Source organism: Lepus europaeus, chromosome 20, assembly GCF_033115175.1.
Source record: "Lepus europaeus isolate LE1 chromosome 20, mLepTim1.pri, whole genome shotgun sequence".
NCBI classification, from domain to species: domain Eukaryota; kingdom Metazoa; phylum Chordata; class Mammalia; order Lagomorpha; family Leporidae; genus Lepus; species Lepus europaeus.
This window is the reverse complement of record NC_084846.1, coordinates 45,006,448-45,029,351: the sequence shown is the minus strand read 5'-3', so window position 1 is coordinate 45,029,351 and position 22,904 is coordinate 45,006,448. Positions and strand designations below refer to the sequence as shown.

General features: G+C 41.1%; 1 protein-coding gene across 1 annotated transcript in view; it reads right to left on the bottom strand.

Moving 5' to 3' along the window:
• HECW1 (HECT, C2 and WW domain containing E3 ubiquitin protein ligase 1) overlaps window positions 1-22,904 on the bottom strand; it is a 221,318-nt gene that overhangs the window by 112,883 nt on the left and 85,531 nt on the right. The window contains exons 4-7 of the mRNA XM_062178407.1: window positions 21,825-21,900; window positions 13,164-13,333; window positions 4,721-4,863; window positions 1,835-1,935 (exon numbers count right to left, since the gene is read on the bottom strand). Coding sequence (XP_062034391.1) covers window positions 1,835-1,935; window positions 4,721-4,863; window positions 13,164-13,333; window positions 21,825-21,900 — 490 coding nt within the window. The remainder of the gene's footprint in view (window positions 1-1,834; window positions 1,936-4,720; window positions 4,864-13,163; window positions 13,334-21,824; window positions 21,901-22,904) is intronic.

The following is a 22,904-nucleotide window of genomic DNA, read 5'->3' as shown; positions in this document are numbered from 1 at the left end:
GTAAATAGGGGTTCATAACAAGCACCAGGAGCCAGCCACGTGGAAGAGCATCTAGGCCTGTATCTGGGCCAGGAAGCCTAGAGCACATGGCCATGCGCCCTAGAGGCGCGGGGCTACAGCAAGCCTCCTCCTGACAAGAGGCCAGGGAAGAAGAGCCGGCCGGGCCACTCATGTCCTGGCTTTTAACCCACCCAGGTGTGGCCAGGTAGGGGCATGAGGCCACTCAGGGGCGTGGCAAAGGCATCAGGTAGGTGCATAAGGTCACACAGGGGCGTGGCAAAGGCGTGGTCTTCCAGTTCACAAATCTAACAATTTTAACCTGTATGCCTGCCTACTTCACCAGGGCTCAGGGATTTCCCACATCAGGATATCGGGTGTAGGGGTTGAACGGGGTTTCTCCCTGGCCAGATCTCTGCTGAAAAACTCTGTAAAGAATGATTTCTCCCTATGTTTCTGACAGCTTGCAGTCTTGGATATATTTCAGAATTCTGGTTCAAGAGGATTTAGTTTTTGGTTAAAATATCCAAAGCCTCGCTCCTCCCCAGTTCTGGGCACATAGTAGGTGCTCAACAAGGTTTGCGACATGGCTTGACAGACAGACGGGGCTGTGGTGGTGTGGATAGTTCCTCCAGGAGCCCTGACAAGGTTAATTTACTTGCCCAGGATGTTCCTGTGCCTGGGTCCTGCATGGTGACAGATCGGGTTCTTGGGCAACTAGAGAGAAGAAAAGGGTGGGGTGACAGATGCGAGCAACTACACTGATTCAATAGCTCGAGCTGGAAAGTTTCCAGTATTTGCAGTTTAGTGCAATAAAAAATGAAACACGGTCTCCACAGTAAGCAGCCATTCAAGGAGTGGCAACCTTGAAGCCTGCTTAACTTGACCTTCCAAGTAGAACCTTGCCAGATGTGAACCTCCCAATTTGAATTGCACTAGTGCAATTTATTAGTCAGGGAAAAACAACCTCTCTGGTTAGCTGTAAACCTGTCGCTATGGCTACACTGAAGAAACAGTGAGTTTTATACTAAGAATATAGAAAAAGGGTGAACTTGAAAGGGTAAGATGGGTAAGGTATTTTCTTACAATCTGACTTGCATATTGGGTGTAGAACAGTGCGACTGGAACTTCATGCATGGGTAGTGATAAACTCCAGACTTTAAGTTCTCAATGACTTCGTTAGATTTAACAGGGACACATAAATATAGCCCAGGAGGACCTATCAGTTCTCAGCATGGTCTACATTTAGTATGAGGGTTGTGGAAGACAGCCAAAGTGGGATTAGGAGGCATCTCAACAGTTTTATTCAGAGATACGTTTTGGCATCAAAAAGTGAACACTGGATGATTCTGAAATTTTCTGTCTTGGGTATTTCATTTTCTTGGTAATATTAGAATAACAATCCATTGCACAATCACAGTTCTTAAATAATATAGTACTTTTCAGCTACTAGGTAGCTACATCTAATTACTAGGTAGAAAGATTCTCATTCATTCATTGATTTCCCTGTGTGTGCAATGCTCAAACAACTACTGAGCACCTCCTCCATGGGTCCTGGGAATAAAATGCTATATACAACAGGACTCCCCTGTCAACCCCCATCCCACTGTCTAACCCTCTACCTCTGGGCCATCAGAATGAAGAGGAGCCTCTGAATTAAGGAGACAGCAACTTGGTTTCCAAAATAGATCTCTGGCTTCTACGCCTCAAATGGACAAGATAGAGAACCACAAAGCCTAGGACATATCTGGAAAGAACTCTGGTTACTGTATTTTAGAGAAAAGAACCAAGTATGACACTAGCCTAGGACAAGACATGAAGTTCATGCTGAAAATACCTGGGTGGATGGAGGAAGTGATCTCAAATCGGAACTGCAGCTGTCCACTCACATGATCTGTTGGAAGCCTGCGGCCAAGTGTGTAGCTGACCACCCTATCCCTAGAAAGAAATAGGCACCAACAGAGCTGGTCAATATCTTTCCTCCTGCAGACAACATAGTATGCTTGCTACATCAGTGCACAGTGTAAGCCCAGGATGCCCTGAAAATAGGAGGAGATATGCTGCACATCTAAGATGATCCCAAGGTAAAAACAGGAAAGTACATGTGCCCAATAAGCATGCAGAATTGCAAGCAAATCCTTATTGAATATTATAAAGCAGGAGTCAGCACTACAACACTACAAATCTGGTCTACCTCTTGTTTATGTATAGCCATGAACTTTTTACATTTGTAAATGGTTGGAAGAGAAAATGAGAGAAGAGTAACACTTTGTAACATGGGAAAATTGTATCAAAGTCAAATTTCAGTGCCAATGGAATAAGGTTGTATTGGAATACCACCTTGTTTTTTAGTTTATGAAGTATCTGTGGTGACTTTTCATATCGCAATGGCAGAGGTGAGTAGTTTGGACAGAGACCACGTGGCCTGTAAGGCCTAAAATATTTGCTACCTGGTCTTTTTACAGAAACCCTGTGTTTTAAAGCACAGAGAGAATTAAAAGGGCATGGATGTCCTCTGCTGATCACAATTTTTCAAATGTGCCTTGACCAGTGGACAGTGCCAGACATTTCATACCTTGGGGATAAATACATCACGTTTAACAAAGGATACTATCACAGTCAGCACTCCAGAGCCCATCGAGTGCTATGGAAATGCACTTGCCCCATGACAGAGGAGAACAAGACTGGTGGGCTATTTTCACTGACTGGCTTCCTGTGGCCACTAGAGGATGGTCTACCATCCCATCAGGACACCTCCATGGCTTGCTATTGCCTTTTTGTGGAGAGCCACTAAACTGTATTTCATTCTATCAATTCTTTTCCTTTTCCCTGACGAGGGCAAGAATACTAGGAAAATCACAGCTAATCTTGTTCTGGTAGGGGAGACCATCGCTTGGGAACATGGCAGACTTTCCACAGCGGGAGAGGGGGACAATGACAAGAAGAAATGAGCCACCAGCTTTGGCTTATGAAAAATACTCAGCAGGGGAGAGCAGGTGGATTCTCTGTGTGGCTGCAGTGAGCAGGAGAGAGTTCAGTTCAGCAGGTGCAAACTGAATATCTAACACAGGTTAAACAGCAGCATGCTCAGTGCTGGGTATAAACCCAATAGAGTCCACCCCTCTTTTTGTCCTCTAGCCTAACATCTGGGAGAGATGTTATCAGCTGTGAGAGAAGACAATAGGGAAGAGAAGGAGAGAAATGAAAAGTATGATTAAGGATAGACAAGAGAATGAGTCTCAGGAATCCTGGGAAGATCCTGTTTGGGGTACCTTTGGGCTTTGGAGAGAGGCAGGTGTGCCTTTCGCTTTTGCTATGCCTCTATCACTCACACCCTTGTGTTTAGGTAGTTACCATTTCTGAGCCATGTGTCCTCACGTGGAGGAGTGGTGACAATGCCTAAATCACAACTGCATTATGAAGACTAAATGAAATAACAAAAACCATAAGGAAAACCATTCCCTTTTGAGTTCCTGCTATGTTCCAGTGACTTTGTTACATAGTTTACATGCATTTTTTTAATCCATTCAACCACACATGGAAAGTGTGACCACTGTGTCTGGCAATGGCTGTAGCTCTGTGAGTGTCAACTTCCTTGGCTGAAGTTAATGACATGCTTTTGTGCACATGACTTCACATGGACTGTAGGGTTCTAAGTAAGTGCCCTTATGATAACCATTAATGATACCAAAGTCCCTCTGAAAATCCAAAGAACATCAAATGAAGACACTTGTAAATTCTGCACAAACTTTCTCATTTCTTTGATATTCCAGGGGCTCCATAGGCTTATGGTCAGAGACCTATACCTAATGTTTTCAAGTACAGTTGTTACCTGAGAAAATACATATCATATATAAGGATTTATCTGGTCTTAGTTTACGTTAATATGGACCATGGGTAGAAATGAATGTAAAAGGCAAAAAACACAGAAGTATATTCTTTTATACAATTGAAAGAAACATGCTATAACTAGTACTCAAACAGTATGTTTCACTTTGTGTTTCTATGTGGGTGCAAACTGTTGAAATCTTTATACTAAATTGATCTTCTGTATATAAAGAGAATTGAAAATGAATCTTGATGTGAATGGAAGGGGAGAGGGAGTGGGAGAGGGGAGGGTTGTGGGTGGGAGGGAAGTTATGGGAGGGGGAAGCCATTGTAATCCATAAGCTGTACACTGGAAATTTATATTCATTAAATAAAAGTTAAAAAAAAACAATTGAAAGAAACATAGTATCAGTCATTCCATGAAAATTCCTGCTTCCAAAATTTCATCCATACTATCTAGCATTTTTAGTAAATTCTAGTATCTTCTATGATATTCTACTCTAGTGTCTTCTATGATAACCTCGCATTCCAACCTATGGAAATGTCACATTTGATTAAATGTGACACACATGGCAGGCATATGAATGAGGTAGCATTCTTCATAGTAAAACCAACTATACAAGAAAATGCCTCATTGAAGGCTTCTTTTAACACTGTTAAGGATTTTTTGCCCTTTTATATAAGTAACCAGGATACACAAATAAGAGGAAAGAAAGGGTTTGTTTAATTGAATGTTGTGGCTCAGGCAACACAATGAATGGGAGAAGCCAGGGAATATAAGAAAGCCATTTTACTTGGATGCTCCATGAGATTACATCCCTGCAGCTTGCAGGCCTCCCTGAGGCAGAGCTTATTGGCTGAAGCCTGGTGACTCAGCTCTCAGCTGCAGGCTTACCCTATAGCGTGTCTCTCCAGCAGTCTCTGAACCGGCATCGACAGCTTTCCCAAGAAACGCTTGATGATGGGGCGGCTCTTGGCAAACTTGTCCTTCACCTCAATTTCTAGCACATCGGTGGGCAAGGACACAAAACTGAATTGCTACAATGAAACAATATGTCACATCAATTAAATGAGAAGTTCCAGGGCTGCCCAATTCCCCGTCCATCTGCCTTGATGACGTTGTCAAACACGCAGCTGCAATATATTTCTTTCAAGGTCTTAGATTTCAAGACTGTGAGCCTTGTTTATTCGGTACATGAGGGGTGATGACAAGATGCTTCCTCCGAGCTCAAAAATAGGGTTATTCTCTGAGATTTGAGATATAAAAAATCACACATTCAAGAGAAAGACTGCCACCCAGACCTCACCATAATTGACTAGGAAAGAAGTCATAAAGAAAGAACAGGCACAAATTCATGTACAATTAAAGACATGCACTTTCAAACACAAACAATATATTTTTTATGATTATAGTGGCAGAGATTATTAAAAGTTTGATAATACTCTGTATTCACTCCAAACTCTGAACTCGAAGGAGTCAGTCTTTTACATTTTACTTCATTTGTTCAAAAGCATATGATGTGACTTTTAAAATGAAAGCAACAGCAATTAAAGCAACACTGTGACCACCAGAAGTTGGCTTGGCCAACAGTGAGAGTGTAGAAGACTAAGGAGGGGAAATATTGGCATTGTCCCATCTGTATGGGAGGAAGGAGTCCTGATTAACATTCAGCGTTACTGTACCTTAATCAAGTGCTGTGAACAACTAGAATATATCATGATTTACTTTTATTCTGATTAATTCCTGACTGTACTCTTTCAACTTTAACTGATATCTATTTACAGAGATAAAGTATGCTGGGCAGCAGTCAGCATGAGCTAGGGCAGGCTGCACTAACAGCCAGTTTCCACATCTCAGTGATAAGAGATAGTGAAATTGCATTTCCTGCCCACACTCTTATTGTGGGCTGATGGTGCAGGCACACATTCAAACGTTGCTAGTGGCAGTGACAGAGGCACAGAGAGTTCCTTAGGGCCTTCCTCTTGTAAACACATTTGCCTCCAAACATAACTTTTCATCAAAACTAGATCCATGCTCTAGCCAGACACACGGATCAGGAAATACAATCCTCCATTATAACCCAGCGGGGAGGTGGACTGCAGAAATATTTGCTCAGTAGCACTAAGGATGTCCACATTCTCCTTATGGGACTTCTAATTTCAATTAAGAATTAGATTTAGTTAACTCCTAAGAACCAATCATTCTTGGTACTGCAAAACTGAATTTTATAGTTAATTCATATGTACATTCAGGTCACTAATTTAAATCTTCCTTCTTTTCTGATTTAGTCACATCCTATGAGTTTAGATATATCATGTATTCATTGTCATTTAGTTCACAATATTTTCTAGTTTTGCCATGATTTCTTTTTTGACCCAAATATTTTTTGAAAAGATTTATTTATTTGAAAGGCAGAATTTATAGGGAGAGAAGGATACACGGACACGGAAACACACACACACACACACACAGATCTTCCATTCACTGGTTCAATCCCCAAATGGTCACAAGAGCCAGGGATGGGCCAGACTAAAGCCAGAAACCAGAAGCTTCTTCCATGACTCCCATGTGGGTACAGTGACTCAAGCTTTTGGGCTGTCTCACACTGCTTTTCCCAGGCACATTAGCAGGGAGCTGGATCAGAAGTGGAACAGCCGGGACTCAAACCAGTGTCCATATGGCATGCTGGCACTGCAGGCAGAGGCTTAACCTTCTATACCATAGCATTGGCCCCTAACCCAAAGATTTTTAGAGAAGATTTTGCTTAAATTTGTATTTGTATTTTTTAAAGTTATCTTTTAATTATTTACATTTCATTCCTTAAGATGAAAAAGATATTAAACAGTATTTAAAATATATCTCTGATAAATAATAATAAGCCATCCATGGGTCTGGTCCTGTTGTCATTGGTGTCAGATTCTTTTAATTACCTAGGGACTGACTGAGCTGTCTGAGCTGTTGCCAGGATTTTTACTGCTGGTTTGTGCCAATCCTACACTGCATCCAGGCCAGGGTCTCGTAGCACCCAGGTCTTTGCTAGGGTACCTCCCACGTGGAGGACCTAGAACTTCAAGTTTTGTCTCTTGAGTACTGTGAAATTGCAACAACCTCCTCTTGGATCTTCTGCGTTATGTCCACCTTCTCTCTACGAAGAAGCTGCAGAGAGTTGGCCCTCTTGAAATTTTTTCTATCATCACAAATGCTTTTTATTTTATAAATTTTGTTTATTTGTGGCAGAGAAAGAGAGAGCAGGAGCACACGTGAGAAAGCGCATCTATCTGCTGATTCAGTCCGTAAATGCCCACAACAGCCAGGGCAAGGCCAGGTCGCAGTCTAAGTCTCCTAGGGAGTGATGGGCACCCAACCACTCGAGCCAGGACCCCTCAGCATCCACATTAGCTGGAAGCTGGAATCATGAGCAGAGACAGGACTTGAATTCCAGGTACTCTGACGTGGGATGTGGGCTTAACTGCGAGGCCAGCTGCCTGCCCGACAAATGCATTTTGGTTTTGCATTCTATCCAACTTCTTAGTTGCTTTTGAGTAAGCGTACCATGTGCTGCTCCATCAGAGCCAAAAGCAAAAATCGACTCCTTCCATTCTTGATTCTCCATCATCCTTCCCACACAAAATGCTAGGAAAGTTTTTATAAAATTTTAATCAGAGCATGTTGCTTCCCTACTAAAAATACACCATTGGCTTCCTATCATATGCAGAATAAAATCCAGCCCCTCTATGGTTCCCAAGATGCTGGCAGATGCTTCTTTCCAGCTTCATGTTACAGTCCCTCACTCACTCGCTCTAGCACAGTAACAGTCCTGCTTGTTTAACCATGCCACGTTCACTGCACTCAGGCCTGCAGACTAGCTATGTCCTGCATCTGAAAGACAGCTCTGTCCAGGCCTTGGCATGTCTGGCTTCTCAGTGCATGTGATGGTAACTTAGAAAGGCCATTCTGGACCACTGCTTTCCAAGGGAGCCCATCTCAGTCATGTGTATCATGGAACAGTGTGATATTTTCTTCGTATCTATTTGTCTCCTATTGAAATTCTATTGTTATCTTACTTTCTTTTTGCATTTTGTTTTTTTACATTAAAATATAAGCTCCAGGAGCAAAGCTTTGTCTGTCTAATCTTCTAATTTTGTGATGAGACTGGTGCAGACTGATGGTGTGTGCCTGGGGATTAATTCACTCAGCTTTGGAAGGCAGAGGTGAGAACAATGAGATGGAGGCTAGCAAACACCATGACCTCAGGCTAGAGTGGAATATTTGCTCAATCCACTTGATATTTCTGGGAACCTGCTTTTGGGACTTCCTTGTTTTATTTATAGCTCTAAATATACTCTCTATATGAGCACACTGAATATATAACCTCAATCTCTTTAGTTGCTGTGTCTGTTTAACTTTTCTGTGTAACTATAATCTCATAAGTGCTCATTATATCCATCCAAGAAAGTAACTAGACCTGAAAATCAAGGAGAATGTTCCCTGGGTGAAAACAGTCTATAATTACAGTAATAATAAAGAAGATTGATCAATCAACATGCAAGTTTCTTTTTTATTTCATTTTGCATCACATTTAATATATCTTCCTTTTAATTTTCCCTTCTCACTTATAAATTCTGATAGAAATTTAATTTTGCTAAGATTTTACATGTATTAATTGGCAAGAAAATGTGTTTCAAGTTCAAATTTACATAAATTTGAAAAAATGTAAGATTTTAATGCAACACTAACTGTAGAAACCAATTTAGCATTTAAATTGTACATTCATGGTATTTTCATTGTTCAGTTCAAGCAGCTTCAATGATTTTCACTGGGTATGCCTTGCATGTTAGTTATACACATGGAAAATCTTTTTTCATACAATCAGTCTTCAAAAAGTTTATGGAAATACATACTATGAAAAAAAATGCAGATTAAAAAAATCTTTTGTACCGAAGTAACATCTTTTAATTCCATTTTCCCACAAACTTTCTGAAGTACACTTACGAAAACATAAATTCCTGAGTGAATTCTGTAGGAGCAAGGAATCTCTACCTCTCTCACCAAGATGCAATGTGCAACCCAGAAGCCAACATTGGCTTTTATGGATCAAGGATAAAAGATTCAAGCTGGACATGCACAGATGGAATAAGCTCAGCCCAGTTGTGGTCACTTGTCTGCACAACACAAGCTCCAACCACCTGACACTTTTCAATGGACCCTACACATTTGTAGGATTCTGCGGTGCCCTTACACATGCTGTTTTCTCGGCTTGGGTGCCCCCCTTATCTTGAAGAGGGTCTCTTCCCTGCCAAGACCAAGTCCAGTAACACGTACTCTGTGAAATCTTCAATCTGGCTTTCAACGTTCTCCTCTTTGCATTCTGTTGCATTTTGTTCATCATCATTGATTAGACCATGTATTTCATTGCACTGTCTCGTACCACTAAATTGAGAACTCTTTCTGTAATCATCTTTGTTCCCTCCAGTGGTTTCTATTTCTACTACAGAGTTAGATTCTCAGCAAGTACTCCTTAAATGGCAGGAGGGTTGGTCATAATAATTTTGAGTACCTGGTATAAGACATGGACACTCTTCCAGAATCCATTTACAACCACCTACAAACAAAACTGGCCACTAACAGGCTCTGAAGGCAAACCAACTAGTTCAAGTTCAGGTTTTGCCATTTACTAGCTGTGTAATCTGGGGAAGATTACTTAATTTCTCTGTGCCTTGTTTTCCTTACTTTTAAATAAGGAATTATAATGCACACATCATAGGGTTATTGCGAGGATTAAATGAGGTGATTATGTAAAATGTTCAGAACTCTTTTGGCATAGTAAGCCCTATCTAACCTATTATTTATGGATTCCAGGAAAGGTGAATTAAACATGATTTCCTTTCCTTGAGCAGTTCAAAGCCGTGTAGGGAAGACAGAAATGCAAATAACAGGCAACCTCATGACATTGTGGTAGAGTCTTTACGAGGAAACACGTTCCTCCTGAGGCCCAGAGTTAGGGAGGGAAGGAGGGCCCCGTGCATGAAGTGGTATTTTAGCCAAGATTCGATACCTGAGTGGGAATTGGTCAAAGGGTTAGTTAAGGAGGTACATTTTATTTTATTTTAAAGATTATTTATTTATTTGAAAGTCAGAGTTACACAGAGAGAGAAGGAGGGGCAGAGAGGAAAAAAGAAGTCTTCCATCCACTGGTTCACTCCCCAGTTGGCTACAATGGCCAGAGCTGATCTGAAGCCAGGAGCTTCTTCCTGGTCTCCCACGCAGGTACAGGAGCCCAAAGACTTGGGCCATCTTCTACTTCTTTCCCAGGCCATAGCAGAGAGCTGGATTGGAAGTGGAGCAGTAGGGACTTAAACTGGCACCCATATGGGATGCTGGCATGGCAGGCAGCAGCTTTACCTACTATGCCACAGTGCTGGCTCCAGGAGGTACATTTTAGATATAAGCAGAGACAAAACATGTGCAAAGAATGCACAAAGGCATCTGTGGACAGCAGCTAGACAATGGCCTTAGCATAAAGTCTAGGTGAAAGGTGGTGAGGAGTGAAGCTGACGGAAGCGTCAGACGCTATGAGCTGGTTTATTCGACACCTGTGTTCAACCACCTTCTCCCCTGCCTTCCCCTGTCAGAGGCACGAAAGGAAAGCACTAGCTCTTCCCATCTAGGTGAGGTCATGCACAAGCAGGAGAGACTTTTCTGGAAAGAACTTCTTTTCCAGGATTAAAATGCAAAGTCTTGCAAGAAGATGACATTTTAGCCTTTCTGCGTTCTTCTTGTTTGGAATTTGCACTTGAGACTTTAAGACCAAAGACTTTAAGGATGGAGCTACCTGCTTGGGAGTAGTGGGGCAGGCAGATTCAGAGAGCTGGTGTCCCCTGGTGGCTCCCTCAGCAGCTGCGCTGACTGGATCACCTCCCTCCAGACTTGCTGTTTGGGAGAACAATCAAAGCTGGGCAGACTCTCCTGGCTTACTGCTCGACTTGTCTTTGACATCTGGGCACTGGGGACTGTGATATAATTTAGGGGCTAGAAGTACAGTTTTGCCCACACAAACCTTGGCTGAATTCCAAGTTCCAACAGCTACTAGCTGTTTAATTTGACAACTTGGCTATCCTCGCTCTGAGCCTGATCCCAGAGCTACATGATAAGACTCTGTTCAGAAGAATAACTTGAACTTTAGGTGGAACAGAGGAGGCCAGGAGCCCAGGACCAATGAGGGTTCACCATTGTCCTGCCAGAGCAAAACCACTGGGATCAAAGAGTCAGGAATAATTTCAGAACATAAAGTGGATTCTAGAGGACATTTAGTGAATTCTAATAAATGCTTTAAGCTAAAACATTTCCGATGGTACTGAGTTTTATAGACATTCTCTATCAACAAATTTCTTTGAACAGGTTGCTCTAAAGCTCTTCAGAAAAGAGAGGCTTTTGTTTTTCATATACTATAAATTCATATGGCATTTTGTATTATCCCCAGGAAATCCGTGAAGAGTCTAGGAAAATGGGTGAGAATAGCCAATACTGAATGGACAAATAACTCAAGATTTATTATTTCATGATAGTGGTACTGTCAATGGTATAGAATCTGTTGATACCTAGAGGTAGTGGGACGTTTAAGTACAACTCTATTTCTTTAATGTCCACTTCAATGCTGTAAGGGAGCTTTTCCTGGGAGAGGGGTAATAAAGTCTAAGAAGTAAGTGTTGCTTCTGATCCAGCTCTCTGCTGTGGCCTGGGAAAGCAGCAGAAGATGGCCCAAGACCTTGGGCCCCTGCACGTGTGTGGGAGACCCGGAAGAAGCTCCTGGCTCCTGGCTTCAGATTGGTGCAGCTTTGGCTATCACAGCCACCTAGGGAGCGAACCAGTGGATGGAAGACCCCACCCCCACCCCCTTTGCTTCTCCTTGTCGTTCAGTGTAACTCTGCTTTTCAAATAAATAAATAAAAATTTTTAAAAAGTAGGTGTTGGAATTTAAGAGACAATGAAAAAGCTTTGCTCCCCAATATCTAATTACATTTTCTTCTTAGGGTGAAAAGTTCTATATCAGAAATGATCTGTTCTGTCCAAAGCAAGTGCCTTGGGTGGATGTACATGTCCATCCATAACAGATGCATGAGAATAATATGAGGCTCAGATTGAAAATGTATGATTTCTGAACTTTACAAAACTACTCCTGGGTCAAGCTGGGCTTTGAACCAGGTTCAGGTGACTGTAAAGTCATACACACACACACACACACATATATATACGTATACTCATATCTATAAGATTTATTGCTTGAAAGGAAGAGTGACATAAAAAAGGGAGAGATAGAGAAGAGAGAGCTCTGCCATTCACTGTTTCATTCCTCAGATACCTGCAATAGCTGGTGCTGGACCAGGCTAAAGGCAGGAGTCCAGAACTCCATCTGGGTCCCACACCTGGGTGATAGGAACCCAGGTGCATGAGCCTTTATCTGCTGCAATCCAGAGTGTGCCCTAGCAGGAAGCCGGGTAAAAATCCAAGGCAGGACACCATCCCAATCACTGTGATATGAGATGTGGATATCCCTAGAAGAGGCTTGACTCATTGTACCGCAAGGCCCATCACAATACCTAGATTATATTGCATCCAAACTCATGTCTGAAGCCTCCCTGCCCCAAACCACAACCATAGAGTCTGTAGGTCTTATCCTCAAGCTAAAACTTTGTGACAACTCTGCATGATTGCAAGAGCAGCTCAGTCACTCTGAGGGCAAGCCTGACACGTTACTTTGTTGCAGAAACTCTTAACTTCTGATTGGCAAAGGAGGCACAAGGAGGAGGTTAGAAGAGGCTTTATTAGACAAAACAAACTCATCAGTACTTTAGCAAGCTGCCTAGCACTGTGCAAACAATGAAGATGAGATAAACAATCAGGCTTCATTTCCATCTAAATCGAGTAATATGTAGCCCAATCAGCGATACTACAGAGCTCATTGATTGATCTGTGCCAGGAACCTGGTGGTTTTAGAATCTCTGGAACTGGCCTCAAGAGCTACATTTACAATTTGGCACTCTTAAGAACCATATGCATGGGAAGAGCTGTGGAGCTTCTCTTCCTTCTCTTACATGGAGGACAGAGAAAAGGTGTCCTTCGTGCAGGCACAGGGTCCGAATCAGAAGAGGCTACTAAGTGGAGCTGCAATAGCAAGTTTCCTTGTGCTCTTTGGAGGGACTTAATCCAGAATTTTAAGAGTTGCAACCCAGGTAGGACATGCACTGAGACCAAGAGAGCCACGGAGTGAGCAGCAGGACTGCTTGAAGTCAGTCCTCTCACCTGTGATACACGCCTCCTTCCAGGGGGGGACACTCACCTCGGCCTGCCAGACAGGGTTCACAGTGTTGCCCACGATCTTGGATCTCCTCTCCTGTCCATGGTGAGGGAGGGCAGGGAAGATGCTGTGCTTCCCTGGCTGAATTGATATCTTCAGGTAAGGGTCTGGGTTGAAAAACATCCCTTTCTTCAAACCCATGGCCTGGAAATCTATAAAACAAAAGGATGTTTTGATTAAAATGTGGTTGAGTGAGGTTATAGGTCATATCAGGCCTTATCCAAAAAGAAAAGTCAATTAAAATATAGAGAATTTTTCAATATTTAGATTATTTTTCACATTATTACAAACATAGGCTGATATTTCTACAGGACCCACTAGACGGAGCATTTCCTAGCCCATATTACATTGGATTTTGGTGAGAAATCCTTGTAATATACCAGTCCAGTAGGCATTCTGGTCACTACAGATTTTATGAGAGGACCAGAGAGATGTGACTTTGGCAATAGAATTGTTCATTTAACTGAGGATATCTTAGAATGTACGATTTCATGCTCTTCTAAGACAGAGAGAGGAGGAGAGAGAGAGGGAGGAAGAGAGAATGGGTTCAAGCATAAGCTCATTTGTCTAATGGTTTATTGTTGTTCTGAGATAGTTGGAAATTACTTCATAGTTATTGGAAGTATATTTATGATTTCAAGGAATATAGTTTTGGTTTTTTTTTTTTTTTTTTTTTTGACAGGCAGAGTGGACAGTGAGAGAGAGAGACAGAGAGAAAGGTCTTCCTTCCATTGCTTCACCCCTCAAGTGGCCGCTACAGCCAGCGCACTGTGCCGATCCAAAGCCAGGAGCCAGGTGCCTCCTCCTGATCTCCCATGTGGGTGCAGGGCCCAAGGACTTGGGCCATCCTCCACTGCCTTCCTGGGCCAAAGCAGAGAGCTGGATTGGAAGAGGAGCAACCGGACAGAATCCGGTGCCCCAACCAGGACTAGAACCCAGGGTACCAGCACTGCAGGTGGAGGATTAGCCTAATGAGCTGTGGCACCAGCAAGGAATATAGTTCTTAAAACTGTTCTGTCACTGAAGTATTTTTCAAACAAAATTAGTCACATATGGAGCAGGTGTTGTGGTCCAGCATGTGGAACCTCTGCGTGTATTGCTGGCATCCCATACTGGAGCACTGGTTTCCGAATCAGCTCCCTGTTATGTGCCACAGAAGGTGGCCCAGGTTCCTGAGTCCTTGCCACTCATGTGAAAGACCCGGAAGGAGCTCCAGGTCCTTGGTTTCTGTCACGTGGCTGTGGCTATTTGTGGGAGTGAACCAGCAGCTGGAAGACATCTATCTTTATGTCTCTGTCTCTCTCTCTCCTCTCTCTGATACTCTGCCTTTCAAATAACAGAATCTTCAAAAAATGTTAGTTACCACATGAAACAAAGTGTAGTAAAGATATACCCAATTAGTGATTCTTAATCCTGGTACAAATTGTGAGGCATTCAAATAATTTATTACTAATAAAGAGGTAGATATCTTCAGGTCCATTTACTCAGAAGTTATTTTGAGTTGATTCAAAGTTATCTCCATAAAATTATTCTATTCTCTTGTGTTATATTTTCAAGACGGAAAAAAGTTCAGAAAGTTTAAAAATTATGGAAATTTGCCACACCTAGGCAATACCCACTGGAGAGTGTGCAGATGAAGTCTATGTAGCAGCCCGAGGCTACTGGCCTAAGAAAATCCTATTTCTAAGGGTGGCTCTTGGGTAATGACTGTGAATGTAGATTTCAGGAGGTTCCCACTGAAACCCAGGATTGTAGTTCTAATCCCGGAACTGGTAAGAGTGCTTCACTCTGCTTCAACTTCTTGTAGAAACTCTGTGATTTATGACGAACACTGTTTTCCCTCTGGAAGTCTGGAATTTGAATAGGCGCTCTGTTTAAAGGTGTCCACGTGCCTTGAACAGCCTCGCAAATAGAAACCCTGGGCACTGGGTCTCTAGCAGGCATCCCGGATCTACAACATTTCACACACACGTGTCATCACAACACGTGCTGGGGGAAACAAACGCGGCCTGTGTGGCTCCACTGGGAGAGGCCCCTTGCAGGTTTGTTTCTGGTTTTCTCCATATCTGTTTGCTTTGCTTTGTGTCTGTTCACTGCAATACATGAGAGCGAAGCTAAAACAACCCCAAAAATAATACATGCTGGTAAAAATGTAGGGAAAATGGTACCCTAATCTACTGTTGGTGGGAATGCAAACTAGTACAACCATTATGGAAGTCAGTATGGAGTTTCTGAACATAGATCTACCATATGACCCAGCCATCCCACTCCTGGAAACTTACCCAAATGAAGTGAAATCAGCTTATGAAAGAGTTATTTGTACCCCCATGTTCATTGCAGCTCAATTCACAATAGCTAAGATATGTAATCAACCCAGATGTCCATCAGTCGATGACTGGATAAAGAAAGTATTGTGTATATACAGTATGGAATATACTCATCTATAAGAAGAATGAAATCATGTGTTTGGCATTAAAATAGATGCCACTGGAAACCATTAGGCTTAATGAAATAAGCTAGTCTCAAAAAGACAAATATCACGTGCTTTCTCTTATATGTAACAGTTAATATAGAATACACAAAAGAGTATAGGAATGAAGTGGATCTCTTGGGACATGACTGTTGTTTTGAGCTCTTGTTTATCCTCCTGTGGAACTGTGGTCTTCCTACTTTTTACTTGTTGAATGTGATGGTTATTGGTGAATTAATCCTGTGAATATAGAGTGGATTAAAATTACATCTTTGCAAAAACTAACGAAAGAAATAAAGGGGAGGGAGAAAGGGGAATTGGGGGTAGAGGGGGAGTAAGGGAAGTGTGGTTGTCTTCTTGAACATGTAACTATTAGTGCACAAAATCTGTTCTCTTTATATTAATAAAAAAGAGAAAAGTGCTAAACATGTTAAATGCCTTCATCATAAATGTGAAAATTTAAAAAAAAAAAACTTGCTAACATATTTCTTCTTCCAGATAGCTCTTGTTAATTTGTAATGACATCCTTCAAAACTTGAGACATTTGATTGGAACTGTATGGATTAGTTTTTTTTAAAAAGATTTATTTATTTATTTGAAAGTCAGAGTTACACAGAGAGACGAGAGGCAGAGAGAGAGAGAAAGAGAAAGAGAGAGAAAGAGAGAGAGAGAGAGAGAGAGAGAGAGATAGTTCTTCCATCCAATGGTTCACTCCCCAGTTGGCCACAATGCCTGGAGCTGCACCAATCCAAAGCCAGGAGCCAGGAGCCAGGAGCTTCTTCTGTTCTCCCACAGGACCACACGGGTGCGGGGACCCAAGAACTTGGGCCATCCTCCACTGCTTTCCCAGGCCATAGCAGAGAGCCGGATTGGAAGAGGAGCAGCCGGGACGAGAACCAGCGCCCATATGGGATGCCAGTGCCGCAGGCAGAGGATTAACCCACTGCACCACAGTGCCCGCCCCAAGGGTTTACACATTTAAATTCAGTCGGGACATATACTGAAAAATGTGTTTATGGAGTAAAAGTGTTTGAAAACTGGGGCAGTAAGATGTAGAACTAAAAAGACTGATGAGGTCTTTACTAATTATATACTGAATTGATCTTCTGTATATAAAGATAATTGGAAATGAAAAAAAAAAAACCTGGTGTTAAATTGGAAATGGCATAGAAAATTAATCAATTAAAAAATATTATGTAGGATCTCTGTCTTTAATGTGCTGTACACTGTTATTTAATGCCATAACTAGTACTCCAATGGTAGTTTTTTCACTTTGTGTTGCTATATGGGGCAAACTGTTGAAATCTTTACCTAACATATACTAAACTGATCTTCTGCATATAAAGAGAATTGAAAATGAATCTTGATGTGAATGGAAGGGGAGAGGGAGCGGGAAAGGGGAGGGTTGCGGGCGGGAGGGAAGTTATGGGAGGGGGGAAGCCATTGTAACCCATAAGCTGTACTTTGGAAATTTATATTCATTAAATAAAAGTTTAATAAATGAAAAAAAAAAGGCTTCAAACAAACAAACAAACAAAAAAAGACAATGGACTATGAATCAGTCATTGTGCCTAGATTTTAATTCTGGAACACTCACCATGAAAGTTTGTAACTTAGGGAAAATCAATTCAACTCTTTTATATCTCAGTTTCTTTAGATCTGAGATTGTTGAGTAGATGTCTCTATAGGCATATGGAGTTCTATGATTTTCCCAAAGTAAATTATATTAATGAGAGACTACTTAATTTCTTTCCACTTGCCTGTATTAATTTTTGTGTTCTGATGATAAATACATGCATACTTAATGTAATATTTTTAAAGGAAGGAAAAGAGATAAAGTTTTTAACTTATCTCAAGCTATACTCCCAACGGCAACCATTACCAGACTTTTCCTCATTTCTTCACATACTTTTCTTTGCATAGTTGAGAATAGGCTGTTTATTTAATATGCAGCCTGGATTTTTTTTGTCTCTTGCCTTACTTTATATAAGTAGGAGACCAGAATATACCATCTCACTAAACGGGGCTTTGGCATAAAGATTACTTTGAGCTGAAGGCAATTAACAAGAAACAAACATAAGAAATGCTCTCTGCTTTCCCTCTCTTTGCCTAAGTAACAGGGCACACATTTAAAAAGGTGTCCCTCCTCTCCTCTCTACCAGGAAGGGAGAAGGTGGATTCCTAGAGAGAACTTTAGACCTTTACCAAGCAGGAGACAGTGCGAGAGGGATCTGCATAAAGAGTTTTACTAACTAGAGTTCTATCCCACGACTTTTCCACAATTTGCTGACCCAGAGACTCAAGTTCCCTTTCTTTGTCTTAGCACTTCTCCAAAAATGTTCTTTGTTGGGAATGCTTTATAAGCTGGAGTTGTAGGCCACCTCTTGGAAATTTACTCCTTTTCTCCTAGATCTCTCCCACATATACATGAGATACATGTTAATAAAAATGTTTATTTCTCTCTTGTTGATATGACTTTTGTTACAGGAAGTTTCCCCAGCTAAGGACTCAAGAACAGTAAAGGGAAAATGATTTCTCCACTCCTACAATATCACAAGATGTTCTCATGTCTTTTGGAACATTTTGTATACATAATTCTTAAGAGTGCATGGTATTTAATGGTTAGACTCTACGGTAATTGATTTTATCAGTACCTGATTTTGAATGTTTACATTATCTCCAATATATTTATGAACACATTTTAATTTGCATTTCTGATTTTTTAAGTTAATGGGCTAAAAGTGTAATTTCTTGAATATTAAAGGGATGAGATTCAGGAAAATTATTACCCTTGAGAAGTGGTGAAAATAGAAATATAAGTAGATTTGAGAAGTTGCCATTTACATAAACAATCTTGGTTTTTAAATTTTTATTAATATAAAGAGAACCAATTTCATGATTCGCACAGATAAAATTCTAAGATAACCATACATCTCTCTTTCCCTCTCAACCCTCTGCCCTCTTTCCTTTTTTTTCCAATTTTTTGCAATAACATGATTTGAGTTTACCATTCATTATATTTTTGAAGCTTTCCAGACAAGGTGATTCCATTACATATCTTGCTGTTTTTTTCTCCTTTTAAATCCTAAAAAGCAAATTGATCTTTTTATGGCACTATCTCCAATTTGTAAGTTTCCTGGCATATTTTTCTCTATATGTGGGGAGTATATGCTCACATATTACTGCGAGGCAAGGCGCAAAGATGATGTTCTCTGAGCCCTCACACACTGGAGTGTCGCCCACATAAATGATAATCTGGTGGTCACAGAAATTCGGCCCTAAATATCCTACCCTCGTAACTGCATCATTTTGTCACCTCAGAGGACAAGTTCGAGACTAGCATGAGGTTTTCTCTTCTCTTATAAATATCACGCCTTTTCAGCCCAAATGTTTACTGTGGCTACACAGACTTTCCCCCTACTTTTTACAAACTGAGATGTGTCTCGCTGTGGTTCTGTTTATATGTATCTTTTTTCATAGCCCCTCATGGTCTTCCTTAAAGACTCAAAATCATCTTCCGAAGGAAATTTTTTTCTACTACTGTTTCTGCTCAATCTGTTGTGATTGAACAGTCAAAAGCACTGACTGTGTTTTTCCTGTGTATGTTGTCTGTTCCTCGCCTTCCATCCCCCATTCTTCTTGTGTTTTGCTCTCTGTCTGTGCATTCCAGGGTGATTCTTATAGCTTTGATTCCAGCTCTGCCATCCTGCCTTCGAAAGCTGGCTTTTGTCTTCTGTGGTTGCACTTTCTGGAGTTTATTTTAGATGTCTCATTCAGTGCTGCAGACATAATGGTCCCACCAAGATGCTGATGTTCCAATCCCCGGAACTCATGACTGTCTTACCTTACATGATATAAATGAATGTCAGATGTGATTAAGTTTAGGATCTCAGTGTGGGAAAATTATCCTGGACTGTGGAGGTGGGCCCAGTGAATCACAGTGGTCCCTATAAATGGAGGCAAGAAAGGTGAAGTGCGAAGAAGACCAATCCATAACAGAAGCAGAGATGGAAGCCATCAGCCATGAGCCCAAGAAGGCTGGCAGCCTCTGCTAACTCAGAGGTAAGGAATTGGATTTGCAATGGAGCCCCTGAGGAAGCAGTCTTGCTGACAACGTCATTCTATTTCTTAAGATACACTCCGGACTTCCCACCTCCATAACAGTAAGAATCTGTCTGTAATGTTTTGAGCCACTCAATTTGTGGTAATTTATTACAGCAGTGATAGGAAACTAATACACTTGAGTTTCTAAGTTTTTATTTTTGCCAGTTTCAAAGACCCCTCTTACCATCATTTCTCATCTTAGCTCTTTTACTTCATGTATTCTGTGCTTTCTAGTGTTTTACTGAAGCTTCAAGCAGATGAGTTATAAATACTTTATGCCTCTTTAGTAGATACATGTGGACAGAATGCTTTCTTTTTCCCTTAAGTGTTATCTTCTTCAGGTTTCTTTTTTTTTAACTTGAGCTATATATTTTCAAGTTAAAATTTCCATGATTTATCCATGAACAGGTCTTGCAGTTCTGGCATTTGTCCATCTTTAGTTAAGTTGGTTACCAGCTGGTTGCTGTTGGACTCCTTGTCCTTGCATTGCATGTAGAGCTGACCAGCACTGAATCAAGTTTTTGATACTTTGTGGACTTTACTAAGTTGTGGATTTGCTGACCTTTCTCCCTTGTCTTTCTTTGCAGTATGGAATTTATTTAGATACTTTCAGTAGTGTTCACTCTTTTTCTTAGACATGGTAGTGAATTAAACATACAAGTCTATGCCCAGCCCCTAGTCCTATACTTCCATGACCATTCCAGGCCTACTCCTTTAGTTGCTAACTGTATATCCCCACAGTTACAGTTTTGGGAATTATTTCCATGGAATAAGTATTAAAAAATGATACATTAGGTGGGAAGTGAGCCAACCCTGATCACCTTGTAAAGTAGCTTAGTGAATCAATTTCCTTTTGTCTAGTGGGTCTGAGCCCTGGTTTACATGGCAGTGGTAAAATGGGAACCAAGGACTGGAGACTTTGCCCCTTCCCCATCTCTGTCCTGATTTCCTGAACAGGTAGACCTCTTGGACTTCAAGACTTTACTGGAGTTTGGTTACAGAAATTTCTCTTGGTTTCTGGCACATAGTTGTGTTGGAGTCTAGGTTTCTACTGTTTTTGAAGCTTGGTAGTAATAATTATTTCTGTCATTTTAACAGGATTACCAGAACAGCAAATCCAAAGTTGTTAACTTTTGCCTTTGCAATATCCTAGTTTTTTTTCCTCCCCGTTTTATTTTTCAACCTAGATGGATATATGCTAATGCTGTCAATAGATCTTTAGACACACATTGGTTTTCTAGCTCACTTAATCTTAAATAACCTCAGTTGACTGTCTCCCAAAGAGGGTCATGCATTTCACATCTATGACTTTTGATCTCTGATATTCAGTTTGGCAGGCTAAGGGGGTAGTTTTCAGATGGCGCTCAACAGCATCTTAGGGCTTCACACCATTGAGTCTTCTTAAAGACCACTTAGGGTGAAACCAAATGTGTGAAGCCCTGAGCTTTGGACATCATTTTGGCCACAGCATCTCAGTTTTTCTTTTAAATGTTTAATTTTAAAATAATTTTAGATTCACCAGAAGAGTTCCAAAGATTCTTCAAGTATTTCCTACATACTCCACCAAGTTTGTCTCATTGATAACAAATTGCAGAATGATGATACATTCAGGAAAACTAAAACATTAATTAACTCTTAACTATTAGGCTAAAATACCGTTAACCAACTTAACAGATTATTTGGGCTCCACTGGCTGATTGCCAGGGACGTGCTGTTTTGAGCAGTGCAGTTTTTGTTTTACCAACTTGGCTCCTCAGGGAAGTTTCACTTGGACCAAGAGTTGACAGCGACTTCTCTCATTAGGCTTCCTACAACCTGCCGTTTCTCAACTCAGTCACTGCTACTTGGTCCTGGAGGAAAAGCATAAAGGCAGCCTCTCTTCCTATCATCTCAAAGTGCTTCCCCACCCAGTATTTACTGAATTCTCCATTATCCCTGTGATGTCAGATGGAGACACTGAGGCACAGAGGTGGAGTGACTTGGAGGTGAGAGCCAAATGAATCAGGCCTCATGATGGTCAGCTGACATTCTTAATCCCTCTATAAGGCATTTAGGTGAGTAAAACATACCTGAGAGAGAAAAACTGATCAGTCTCCTACTTCCTTGCCCTTGGACAGTCTCATCAGCGCCAATGCTCTTAAAAATCTGTAAGAAGATGGGAAATTGAAGGAAAACAAGCATTGAAATAGATACATTCCAACACAAGCACACTTAATCACTGCTATTTCTACAGCTAAAGGCAACGAAGACAGTGGTGTTGGGATTTCATGGGACAACTGTTGATTAAAACAAGCTTCTAGCAACTTAATGTCTTTCCCAGTAATAGAAGATTTGCTAGTGGGAGGAGGAGGTACTTTTCAGAGAAATGGTAATCAACAAATACAATTACAGTAATAAGACAGGCCTTTTGTAACTACTTATGCAAACAACACCATTTCACATTCAGATTTGCAGAAAGTGTTCATCAAGAATGATAGGTCAATAGATGTTTACTGTTGTAATTATAATATGTTTCTCTTTAGCAAAGTACATTGTTAAACTGATGTGTATTTACATGTTGTCATTATTTAGGGATTTCCTGGAAATAATTTATTAGGGAGGAGCCAGAGCATGGCATTTAGAAGCTACTCTGCGATCTCTCTTAGTTAATTGCTTCCTCATAAATTTCAAAATATGACTGTTACCCACAGTCTGCTAAGGAGTTGTAAACCTGGCTGCTTAAACTTCTTTTCCATAATTGCTCAACATATATTAATGAGTCAATAAAAACAGAGTCTCAGCTTCCTTTCTCCTCTAGAAAGGTTTTATTCAGCCATGATTATTTTAAATTGTTTATTTATTACTTGAAAAGCAAAAGAAGAGAGAGAGAGACACAGACACAGACACAGATAGACAGAGATTTGGTTCTCTCTCCAAATGCGTGCAGCAGCCAGGGATGAAGCAGACAGAAACCAGCAGGCTGGAACTCGATCCCAGTCTCCCATGAGGGTGGTGGGGACCATTACTTAAGCCATCACCTGCTGCCTCCGCAGGTGTACAACAGCAAGGAGCTGGAATTGAAAGTGGAACTGGGACTCCAACCCAGGGACTCCAATTCGGGATGTGGGCATCCCAAGTGGCAACCAAATGCTGCACGGACACTTGCCCCA